Raw genomic sequence first — 12,299 nt, 5'->3', positions numbered from 1 at the left:
CTCCAGCACAGAAGATCACAGACCTTCCCAGGTCAAACTCTACAGCGGACACAATGCACCAGCTCTTTGCCACCAAAACCATTCCTCACAAACAAGCAGCAGCTTTTCTTCAGAAGCTGAACGGCCTGATACAAGGCCATGACCAGCCAAATGCTAGCTACTCCAAGTGAAGGGCTAAGTTACTATTAATGCCAGACCGGGAAGTCACTTTGCAATATGGATGGTCATTTATTTATTGTTTTATCATGACACATAAAATGCTATGGCTGCAATACCAAAATATGGTGTCACTTATAAAATACCAGTATTATTAATGCGGTGGTAAGATACTGTTAACATTTACAGAGAGGTGTATAATAATTCGATAGTCTTGCCTAATGGTTTGCTCCAGTGACAAACACCCTGGCAAGCAGATGATGGATGGAATACAGTGCCTGTTTATTATCATGGTTTTTCCTCCTTGATTACTGAATGGCCTATAATGATATTAATAATTGTTGCTGAATCTAATCCTTTTGAATATGGTAGATAAGTCCTTTGCTTTTACAGTATGTGTCAGAATAAAAGAGAAGCATCTGAAAAATACAGAGACGGCATTTCCTTACAAAATGAGATGAAAAAATAAAACAATATAAATGGAACTTTCAAGTGTTTCTTTTTATATTTAAAGCTCTTATTTCAATATACTGTATTTAAACATTCTTAAATAATCATTCTGTACCTTTGATTTTCTGTTTCATCTTTGGAAACAAATAGAGTAATCTCACTATAAATGTGTGCAAATAGAAAATATATAAATATATTTAAGGCCCATGTCATAAAAAGGTGGTCTCGGAATTGTCACTTTTACAATGATCAGCTGGGGTCCCTTTCATTTTGTCCTGCAAGTTATTTGAGCTCTCTTCTTTTAAGCCTTTGAAGTCCACATGCAAAGAAGAGCCAAGCACACACATACTGTCCTGTGTTTCATTTTGTAAACTGCTTGATGACACCTGTAAAACAGTCCCAATGCGACTGAACAGTGGAGTTGATGTGATCCATTTCAACAAACTGAAGTCTGCTTGGTCAACTGCTGAGCTCCATGGGAATGTTGCTCCCACAGGCAATGACTCCATCTCTGAAGTGCCATGTCTAACTTCATGAAATCCCATGGACCTTTCCAGACTACTTGCTGATGAGGTGAGTTTGTTGTCCCCATACAACACTGCACTCTGGGGAGAGGCAGCCACAGTCTGATCTGTTTTATGTTCTGCCTTTGTGTGCTCTTGGAAAAGTGACTCACTTGTTTGAGGAGATGTTGGCAAAGGTGTGCTTTGGTTATAAGCCTTATGACAATCGCTAGCATTTGAGCCAAAGCTTGGTGAGAAGCTGTCCGCAAAGGGTTGTGTCTGACGCATTGTTTCCTTTACATTCAACTTGGTCAGAAGCTGGGTGCGAATCTCTTCGGACAGTTTACTCAACTGGCGTCCAAGCTGAAGCTGGGTTGGGAATAGTGTTCCCTGAAGGGTTCTGTACAGAAATCTGCAAGAGGAGAATGTGCACGTGAAAAGAACTGAAAGAAGAAAGTATCCAAGATGCTGTTAAGAGAAAATACCCAAGACAAAAGTACAACACAGAAAAATGAGAGAGTTTTATGTGCCTTTCTTATGTTTGACACAAGAAAGCTTGCAGACGAAAACCTCTGAATGCTGTGCTAATATTTTGATTAATAACAAGCAGTGTAATAAATCTGTGCCTTTAGACGGTCTTTCATCTTTCCTGATGAGGAATCAAAGGCAGGCCTCCTACATCCATAAGCAGGCAAGTAAGTCCACAACATAATATCAGAATTTCTGTACTGTGCATGTTATGGGAGGATGGGTTGAATCTGGAAGCATCATGGAAAACCTCACAGGGTAGCAAATCTCTGCATGGCCAGGAGGTTCGACCAACAGTCTACAATTATCCCACTCCTGTGGTCTATGGCCAGGAGCTGTGGTCTGTTCCTGCAGTCAGGAGCACAGAAAAGGTTAGACAACCTGACTTCATATAATCAGCTGCTGCAAAAAATTGACTTGGCTGGTAAGGCAAAAAGAAAGCGAGGGAGTGGAAAAAGAAATGTTTCTTGCCCTCTCAACCATATGCATAAAGTGCTTTCATATATGAGAAAAGATACAATACCTGGGCAGCAATGCAACGACTGGTGATATAACGCAAGTGAAATAGAACATAGGATCTCCCATCAGCCTTTCCATAGTCCAGTAGGGATTGGATGGAGGATGGCATACTGGGCAGGAAGCATTGTAAACCAGAGCCACAAAAAAAAATAAAAGGATACTGAAGATGCAAGATGACCAGTGGAGAAAAGTCTAGAACAAAAAACCAACAAAAGAATAATGATTCTTTACATTCTGAGGAACTTGCTGTGATTCTGAATTAATAGTTCTTAATTTCTGGAGCCAAATCCATGCACAGCAAAGAGTTTAGAGCCTTGTATTTTCAGAAATTCTTATTATAGATATAACACTACAAAGCTGTTCGCAGATCACAGTTTAAAACCTTTTTCATGTTTGCTTAAAATGCTTGCTAAAAATAGAATGTGCTGAGCGGATGAAACGACCATGTTCTGTTTTTGAAGAATGGCACTAAGAAAAGAATTATTACGTATATGCCAGCAAGTTTCTATGCAGGCTGTGGGTACCTTACCCAAGTTTTGGTTTCTATAGCCAAATGTAGTATGATGGTGAAAAGAGCTATTGTGGTGATGGGAGTTCCCCAGGAGAAGATATCCACCTCCGAATCATAGTAAGTCTGTAAAGAAGGAGACAGAATTTAGCCCAAGCTGTGTTGCCAGTTCTCCTCAGAATGCTTGAAATAGAATGGCTTACACCAAACACTTACAAAATAGGGGATGAAGAAGCAAACCAGGCTTTGATACATAGCATCAATCATGTTCATCCAAAACATGTGTGGTTGGTACTCCTGTGGCACAAAAAAAGTTAAGAAAATCAGAGCCTAATGAAAGTGCTGTTTGCTGGGATAGGTATTTTGAGGGGGATATTCTAAGGGCCACTTTTAAGGGCTTTTACAAATAGCTTCACAACTTTGCCAATCAGTTAGATACCCTTGGGGATGAAGTATGAAGAGTCAACCTGCAAGTCGCTCTGTTCTGGGAGGACACTTCTGCCTTTTTTTTTTTTTTCCCCTGGCAGAGGGTGTAATTCGAATCTGACATTCAGGCCAGCAACATTTATGAAGGTGCCCAACTTTATGCACTACAGTTAGACCACTGATTTCAGGAGGAGCTCTCTGAGGTATAAGCACATGAGTAAATGCGCTTTACATCATGTACTTACACAGAGTATTTATTCACAAGAGAGAAAACAGAAAATGCACACAGTTAGAAAAGAAGATCCACAACAACGATCTTTAGTAAGCAATGCGGCAATGTATGCTATGCTATAAATACGTAAATAAACATATATATATACACACACACACACATATATCTGTGTATACAAAATTGCTTGCTAAGAAACAATATTAAACTAACATTGTGGTTTAAAGAAATATACAATTGTGGGGGTATGGATGATCATATAAAAGACCTGGATATAAGGAAAAAGAGTTTGTAAATGACAAAATATTTATTTATTTAATTTTGGGATATAGGCTACGTCTGCAACCACTGGGCTCATCAGGGCTCTTTACCTCTATGGACAATAGGCTATGCAGCCTAAAAATGAGGATTGAGAGATGCTTAGAAACAATTCTAGTGTTCTTTGGCTCACTGAAATAACATGTGGTTAAGCATTGGAACAGGCTGCTCAGAGGGACTGCAGAATCTCCATTCACTCAAAACTGGACTAGATAAAGACCCAAACAACCTTATCTAGCTTTGAAGCTGTTTTGAGCTGGGGGCTGGATCAGATGGCCTCCAGAGGTCCTTTCCAACCTAAACTACTCTATAATACTATAGGCTTTGAATTGCTGATATCTTTTTGAAAGATATCCTACATGAAGCAGGATTTTTGGCAAGCTTTAAAAATGCCTTTTTAGGTAACTATTCAGAGAAAATGCTCACTAGATTTCGAACAAACTTAGAATGGTCCCTGGGCTTGCCTATGAGAAATATTTGTACTGTGAACCTTGGAGACTTCTCCCCTCAGTTTGGCAGCTGAAGACAGGCAGACACAAATTCCCAACAAGCTTAAGCCATTACCAGGTTTCTATCACCTTAAAAATGTGCAAGAAAGGAAGGTATTAATGTCACAGATCTTTAAACTGCAATGCACTGGAACAGAAGAAATGTAGAAAATGGAAAACAACAGCTGGGTGGAAAAGAGAGAATTTGGACTAACACACTAGAAATAAGTTATGCTAAAATTCTCCTTTCACCTTTCCAGGACAGTGTCTAGCAATGTCACTGGCTGTGTAGAGTACCAAATGCAAGTGTACAGTTAGAGGCAAAAGACACTCACTGCCTCCTCTCAGACGGCACAATGTCAGATCCTTTTAAGAAAGGCTTTTGCCTTGGCAGCAATGCCTCAATATGGATAGTCTTGCCAAGCAGAAAGATCTTCCCACAGTACACTGTAGCTGTAATTACCAGAAATGGTTTGGCTCGAATCCCTCCTGCAATTCCTTCTATCTTCGTTGTACAATTCAAGCAGATGGGGACAAGGTGTTTTCAACAGACATTTCAGCTGAATCTGTCATCTGCTGGTGACTACTTCCCTTGGACTCTAGGTCTATCGACCTCCGTGCTTACTCCTAAAGACATCTTTCTCTTCTGACTGTTTGTAAAGGGCTGGGGCCTGAAATTTTGATTAAGTACTGTGAGGTTACTCTCTGAAAGTCTGCTCTAGTCTACAAGGTATGGTCTCCTTTACTTTTGTGGTTATTTGTGAACCTGGACCATGAGGGAGGTGTTCAGCTTAGGCTGACTTAAAGCATCCAGTATCTCTCCTGTTATATATTTTCAAAATATAGCTGGTTTTTTGTTGTTGTTTGTTTTAAATGTAGTTTTGGTGTTTAGATACTTTCACTCAGATGAGAAATATAACGAAATAATAATAATGACTTCTCAGACTGTTTTTGTCAGTCATGCACCCTTTGGGAGCAGAGTTGGTTTTCAGTTGAGACTAAAGACATCTAGGAAAAAAAATTACAAAAAGCGAGAAGTTTTTACCTCCATATTCTGGCCACTTTTATAAAGCTGAGGTACAGCAATTAACAATTCAGCTGGCACGTCCTTATCCAGCACGCCGGTAACCAGTTGTGGAAGAGAAGAGAAGAGTAAATTAAAGAAGATGAGATACCACTGATCAACCATTGACGAGCCAGAGAACCCGCAGTAGAACTGGTACCAGAAGAGAAGGGCCACAAACATCTGAAACAGAATGAGAAATGCTGTAAATATGACAAGATAAGCAGGATCATCATCCCACTGTGTTCTCAAAGCATTCTGATTCCAGTGCTGCAAGGACTTATTTATGGATGCTAAACACGTGAGCAATCTTTCTAAGGATACCTAGTCTTTAACTCACTGTTCCTATTGCCTGAACCACTTAGCTAAGCTGCAAACGTTTGGCGCACCTGCAAGTCTTTGTGCTGCTGGAACCTCAGATCTCAGGTGTCAGGGATGACTTCACAGAAAATTAACTTTCAGTTCAAGTGAAACTCTGAGGTGGAATTTAAATAACTGTAAAAAGCTCTCCCAACCATCACTCTAGGTATATGAGTACTGATCTGATAGCCCTTACATTACTATCTTAAGAATAAGCATTTCCATAATAATATTCTCTGCTGGCTTGAGATGTTTTGTCCCAGATGTTTGCCTCTGGTCTACAATAGGTAAATGCAGAGCCTTTCTGCAAAACCACCATGAGACTAGCAGCAGGAGCAAGTCTAGTAAAGCTGTCTTAAGTATTCTACCTCTTTGCTTTGAAATTCAGTAAATTAGTAGTGCTGTAAAGATCCCCCAGTCTCCCTTACTCTTCAGCTGTATAAAGAAATCAGTTGCATAGACAGCTGCAGTGGGATTGTTCATGTAGTTGGGCTGGAATCACCCAAGAAGCGACAAACTACACAACTCGTTTCTTCTACAATCTCTGCAGCATGGAGAATCCAGAGGTTTTTAGGGCTCAGGAGAGGTGCTGATCTCACCTGTGAGTGGGGATTTGAGGCCCAGAAAAAGGCGGGCAGCTTCCTAGGGAAGGAAATAAATTCCCACGCTTGGTCCTCCTAAACCGGCAATTTTTTTTAGTCTTTGTAAAGTGATTTAACACTAACCGGAAGGCAACCATATAAACCTTGGCAACTGTCCCTCGAGGGTTTTCCTCATTTTAACCACGAAGAAGGGAAACGACATGACCTCTCCTTTCACTTCCTCTTCTTTTTGTATTCTTTTCTCAAAAGCTTTCAGCCAACTGGAGTACGTTAACCCTTCATCATTTTTAGATATACAGAGGAAAATATAGATCTGTTCTACCTGTATGCCAAAATGTGGTTGAAATTTAAACATAGGAGAAAAAAAAAACAGCTATGGTCTGCTTAGTCAGTGAAAACTGCTATAAGGGGAGTAAGCCTATCATCTCGTGAAGGGGAATTGCCACAGAATAAGAGGGTCAGTCCTGCTGTACGTAAATTTATATATATGTGTATATATATATTGTATATATATATTGTATATATATGTTCAGGCAATGTTTGCATACTACGTTGAAGTGGCTTGTATATTAGCAGCAACATAGGTCTCACTGTTTGTGAGCCCATACTATAAACTACCTATTTAAAGTTAAATGGTAGTATTTTTTCAAGGATCACCTCTAGAAATGTTTCTGTAAATACACTTCAGGAAAAATATCTTCCTCTGGCCGAAACAAGACTGAGTTACCAGAGCTTCCCTCTTCAGTACAGTTGGTTGGGAGATGGCAATTTCATTTTAAAATTGAACAGATTTTGAAATTTATTTCCTTTCCACACCCAAAACCCAACAAAACTTCCTGAGTCTTTTCTCAAAATGGAATTGCAATAAATAAGTGAATTTAGATACTTTTAGATACTCATTTGAAATAAACAAAATGCAGCTAATCCTGGACCTAAGAAATTTTTCTCTCTAGAGCCTTGCTAAAATTAACCTGTCTTGGAAACAGTTTGGCTCTGACAAAAATGGGTAGTTTGATGAAAATACAGTCAGCTGAAAATTTTCCTACCATCTCTAGTATGGGTCTCAGCAGTGCTGTCAAAGAAAGCTGTACAAATAAATGACATTTCAGTAACTAAGCTTAAATCAGATTTTTTTCCCTTGGAATTTTATTTTGGATTAAACAAGTGTTTAATTTAATTTCAAATATAATGTTCCCTCTTGCTTCTGTGCATTACCCCCCTGAAAAAGTCAAAACAAATTTACATAAAAATTGAACTAGATTTTAAATTACAAATATTTCCTTTTTTCCCCCGAGATGAGACTGTCTTATGAATGTGGCCCCAGACAGAATTTCTCAGTGAACGGAGTATATGTCAAAAAATGTCCAGTGCTGTCTTGCAGAGATAATGTATAAAGGGGAAGAAGCAGTGCATGCTTTTGCAGGTAGAATTTTGTTTACATGAAATCCCTTTTCATCAAGCTTAGGTATTTCCAGTCATGCTATGTTTATCTTATATTTTACTTGTCTTTTTATTATCTCCACCAAGCCAAACATCTTCTTGGATAAGTCATCCGAGTTTCCAAATGGCTTTTGCAGCAACTTGGAATTTAAACTTTAAGTTAGATAGGTTCTAGTGGAGAATGGAAAATTTCATATGAGCAAATGGGGGAAAAAATACTTGAGGAAACAGAAAACTTGCAGAACATTTGCGATGTAGCTATCTTGACTCTCTGCGGAGAATCATCAAGAACAGTCTCCTTGCAAAAGGATCAGGTGCTCACATCTTTCATTTTTGAATATTCTTTCCTTAAGGGCAGGCACTGTGTCAGACATATTCATGTCTGTATGCTGGATACCACACTACAGTTTTAGAGTCAGTAGCAATAAGTGTTGCTCAGAAAGCTCTCAAGGCTGCCAAAGCAGAGCCAACACAAAGAGATTTCTTCAGTTATATTCTAGCCTTGAGGCAGCAGCTTCTGAAAATGTCTTTCTAAAAATGGCATGAGAAATAATACTCGTAATCAAGGGGAGTTGTACCAAAGGAAATGGAAGATTTTACAAGAGCTGAACAAAAATGTAGATGTATAAACAACATCTCTGGCTGCTGATTGCTGGAATGTCTTATGTGTATTACTTCTCTTTTTTTTTAATTTTAATGTAAAATGGCTCTGCATACACTTCTTGGAAGTTCAGATTCAATACTGTCAAGCGGTATCTTGGAAACATACAGGACTGGGGGTGGGAGTACAGACATTCAGCATCATTCAGGACCAAGCCTTAAAACTCAGGCATTTGAACACCAGCACATATTTCACTGTTGTGTTTCAACAGGTGGCTTTCCACTCAGTGCAGCATTATTTAAATCTGCTTGCTATTTCAGACTCAGGCAGCAGTTCAGACTGTCCAAGTCCCTTCTTTCTTTTGTGTCTGGAAGGATGCTTGCATGCAGTTTCTGATCAGACCACAGAAGGTATTTCAACATGCTTGTGTTAACACAAAGACGCTTTATTAATTCTTTAGCTCCTTTACGTATTCATATGATGTTCAAAATTTTGAGCAAATTATGGTCTTTTCCTGATAAAATACCTACCTTCAGATTGAGGTCAGACGGGGGTTAGTCACGCCAAAAGGAATTTGCATTAAAAAGTTGCCACTGATTAAAAAAATTGAGGATTAGATTAAATTTGGAAAGCAACTTCTACAAAATTGAGAGCTGCTTTTTTCCCAATATTGAGCATAAAATCCAGTCTCCTGCTCACAGTTCACACACTGTCCTCTGGAGCAAACAGAGGTCTGAGAGCTCTGGCTCTCCTCTTTTTCCTGCTTCTTCATATCCCTTGCTCCCAAGGTGATTTGTAGGTGCTGCAAGTGAGCAGATCTGTGTGCCTGCCAGTGATTCCCACCCAGCTGATGGAATTCCTGGTTGTCTTGTTAGGCAGTTTTCAATCAATCATCTTTGTACTCCAAGATCAATGGAAAGGGCCTTTGTTAGGGCCAAGGAGTTGAGCTGCTACTGGCTTAGTGCCCAGTACTGGACTAACTCCTGTTTTGTACACCAGGGAGGAAATGCAGACCTGTAGTCTGTTCTCTACCACGGTGTGCTTTCTAATGAACTCCTTTGGTTAGTTGGGAGTAAGATAAATCAAGAAAAAACATTCCCAGTCTCTGCATCTGAGACACAGAGAGGACTCAAATTATCTCAAGTCACTAGGGAATATGTAGAATGATTCATAAGCAACAATGAGATAGGGTCAGGAAGAGAAAACACACTCAACTGCTACTCTGAACTAATGCTGGATGGCTTTGGCATTAAAGACTCCCGTGTCTAGCCAGCTAAATTCTGCAAAACTGCTCTATAAAGAAACTTTTCTTAAGCAGTGCTTGTTATTTCTGTTACCTAATTCGCACATTCAGCAGCACACTGTAGCTGTTATGGAATGGGTCCTGTATTTCTGCAAATGGCAGCCAGCTGTCTTTCAACTTTGCAAATTTCTTTGCAGCTTATTTATAAATTATTTGAAGGCTGACCTAATGCTCACTTAGCACAAAATAAACCCTGGAAACATGTGGTGGCATAAAGCTGCCAAGTCAAACACTTACCGCATTTTTGTAGAAGAAATACAGCACCATGTTGGCGAGCCGGGAATAACACCAGTGGCCATGAACAAGCAAAAGCTTCTCCAAATGCCGGAACCTTGGGATTGCAAAGTCGCTTGCCATCACCGCCTTTAATGAAAGAAAAGTTGGAATCATTATTGTAAAGTGTCACTTTTAACACCAACAGTGAATCTAGTTGTCTTCTCAACTCATACAGTCAATGGAAATTGTACTGATGACGAATGAAATCCATTACAGTGCATCTGAAATGCAGCTATTGCTGCATTGATTTGGAATACCCGTGAGCAAACCCGGCAGCTTGGCAGAACATGCAAGGCGACCCGGTCTTTGCCCAAAGGAGATTACAGTCTACGTTCCAGATCGTGACAAGCAGCAGCAAAAAGTGAGAGGTGGGAGAATGGCTGGCAATGGCAGTTGGATGAGCATGAAGGCTCTGGGCCCGTGTGTGAACATCTTTGTGGCTGTAACATCTTTCTCTGTAAAAACTACAGGGTACTTACAGGGCAAAATGAATTTCCAGAGAATAAAATAAGAAAAGCACAATTAAGTGGTTGCATCATAATTACTGGACTTTAAAAGACAAAACAATAAAAATATTAGTTTAAATTACATTTGCAATCCTGGCTTATAAAGTTTACTTGGCTGTTCCGAGATATCAGTATTCTGAGGATTTTTGAAATCGCTTGTTTTCTAAAACTGTGTATGAAAAAATCACACTAGTTGAGACTCCTCTGGGACTGTGCAGACTGCCAAATCACATTGACAAAATGAATCACCCAGTTTCTCTCTACTTCTGACTAAAATTCAGGGTACTGTACATCTAGATGAGACCTTCTTGTAAATGATGGTCTTATCACAGTTGTATCATGATTTTCTTTATCCCTAGGATCACATTAAGATTTCATTTAATATTATTTCACATTTCTTTTTCTATTTTGATATCAACTTTCTTTTCACAGTTCAGCAAAAACATGAGGAAAGGTGAAAACCTCCAAAGGAGCAGTTTTCCTCACACCCTACCGTGTATATTTTGCCTGTATTTTTAAATGAGAGACATCTTTCCTTTTAATTTTTCCTAATTCTCTTTCTTGGTAAATCATCAAAAGAGCTCAGTTTTCCCAAGTAAGTGCTTGTAGAAGCTATTAAAATAAACTCTAAAACAGTATGCAAGAGAAGGTGTAATAACGCATTGTAATTTAAGCAGTTGATATATATAAGCACTGGGACATTTTTTAATATGTTGACACATCCCAGGATTTCTCAGGTATTGAGATACACTTGTTATAGCCTCCCTGCACAGAACAGTCTGATTTGTCTTGCAGACATACAGCTGTCTTGCAGTTTGAGGAGAACAGAGCTGTGCTATATCTGCTTTCTTGTCCTCCACCCCATCTCAGCCTATTCCAATGTTAAAACAAAACCATTAGCTTCTTTTCATTTGTGCTCCTAACATAGTACTTCACAACACATTGTGAGAAATGTTGGAGTTTTTTTCTTTTTTATTCCATATTGATTTCAGTGAGGAACATAGTGAGGAAGATAGTGTTATCCAATTACATTTGCATGTTTATTTTGTCTCAAAATATCCCCTTGATTTTCACATTTTTATTTTTTCTTCCAGCTTTTTCACAGGAAAAAGTGATTCATGCTCCACATGCTTCCACAGAATGTGGAAAGAAAATACATCAGAGAGTATTGCCGTTTTAGACATCTAAATGCTCAACGCCTTCCGAGTACCTGCATGTATAAGATTCTGACAGTTGTTTATAGTGAAGAGGCATGGTTCCTTAGGACCTTGCAGTAAAGGAAGTGATCTATAAACATTTTCCATTCATTTAGAAAAAAACAGGTAGTTTAATGGGTTAATGAGCAAATAGCTTTCAGATTTGAATACACCACAAAAGCCAGGGGCATTTGGCAACTGGTTATTGTAAGTGTATGAGCTCAACTGAAAGTGGCATAATGGGGAGAGGAGTAAAAAAAATGCTATGAGCACTACATGTCTGCATTAGGAAAAAAAGTAATATGAATTAATACATAGATTATAGGAGCTGCTAAGTGCATAAGAGATGATAAGATCCACGGAGTTTGGGGCAGATTTTTTTGAATTCATAGGCTTGGAGGGGACCCCACAAAAACAGTCTCCTCTGAGCTCTCTGGAGCCTGGACTCCCTGCAGAGTGATGCTGCAGAAGTTATGTAAAGCTCTCGGAGCCTGGTGAAGGCTGTGGAACAACAAATACACTTGGTATCAGCTTAATCCAAGACTTCCTTTTCTCCTGCCCTCTCCAGCCATCAAAGTCAGACTCATAGGGTCTATGGCTGGGATGCTATATGCACAGTCAATCTGTGAATATTTTTGTGGTAGCTTCTTTCCAGTCTAATTTACAGCTGCTAACATGTTTGGAGAAGCATTTTTAATGGATCGCAGGCCTGAAATCTGTCTGTTTGAAGAGTGCTGATGGACATCCATTTGCCCTGGAGATTACTTTGACTGAACCCACTGGATGATTACAAGAAGCTGAACAACTGTAATAGCTCTGCTGGGTCA

At 39.3% G+C, this 12,299-nt stretch overlaps 1 protein-coding gene across 1 annotated transcript in view; it reads right to left on the bottom strand.

Moving 5' to 3' along the window:
• Nucleotides 1–208: 208 nt before the first annotated feature.
• ATP10A (ATPase phospholipid transporting 10A (putative)) overlaps nt 209–12,299 on the bottom strand; it is a 117,391-nt gene continuing 105,300 nt past the window's right edge. The window contains exons 16-21 of the mRNA XM_009472562.2: nt 9,732–9,857; nt 5,171–5,371; nt 2,881–2,961; nt 2,686–2,790; nt 2,161–2,348; nt 209–1,521 (exon numbers count right to left, since the gene is read on the bottom strand). Coding sequence (XP_009470837.2) covers nt 816–1,521; nt 2,161–2,348; nt 2,686–2,790; nt 2,881–2,961; nt 5,171–5,371; nt 9,732–9,857 — 1,407 coding nt within the window. The 3' untranslated portion in view covers nt 209–815. The remainder of the gene's footprint in view (nt 1,522–2,160; nt 2,349–2,685; nt 2,791–2,880; nt 2,962–5,170; nt 5,372–9,731; nt 9,858–12,299) is intronic.

This window comes from Nipponia nippon, unplaced genomic scaffold (assembly GCF_047370975.1).
Source record: "Nipponia nippon isolate SJK-2023a ecotype South Korea unplaced genomic scaffold, ASM4737097v1 scaffold_2, whole genome shotgun sequence".
NCBI lineage: Eukaryota > Metazoa > Chordata > Aves > Pelecaniformes > Threskiornithidae > Nipponia > Nipponia nippon.
This window is presented reverse-complemented; position numbering and strand designations above follow the sequence as displayed.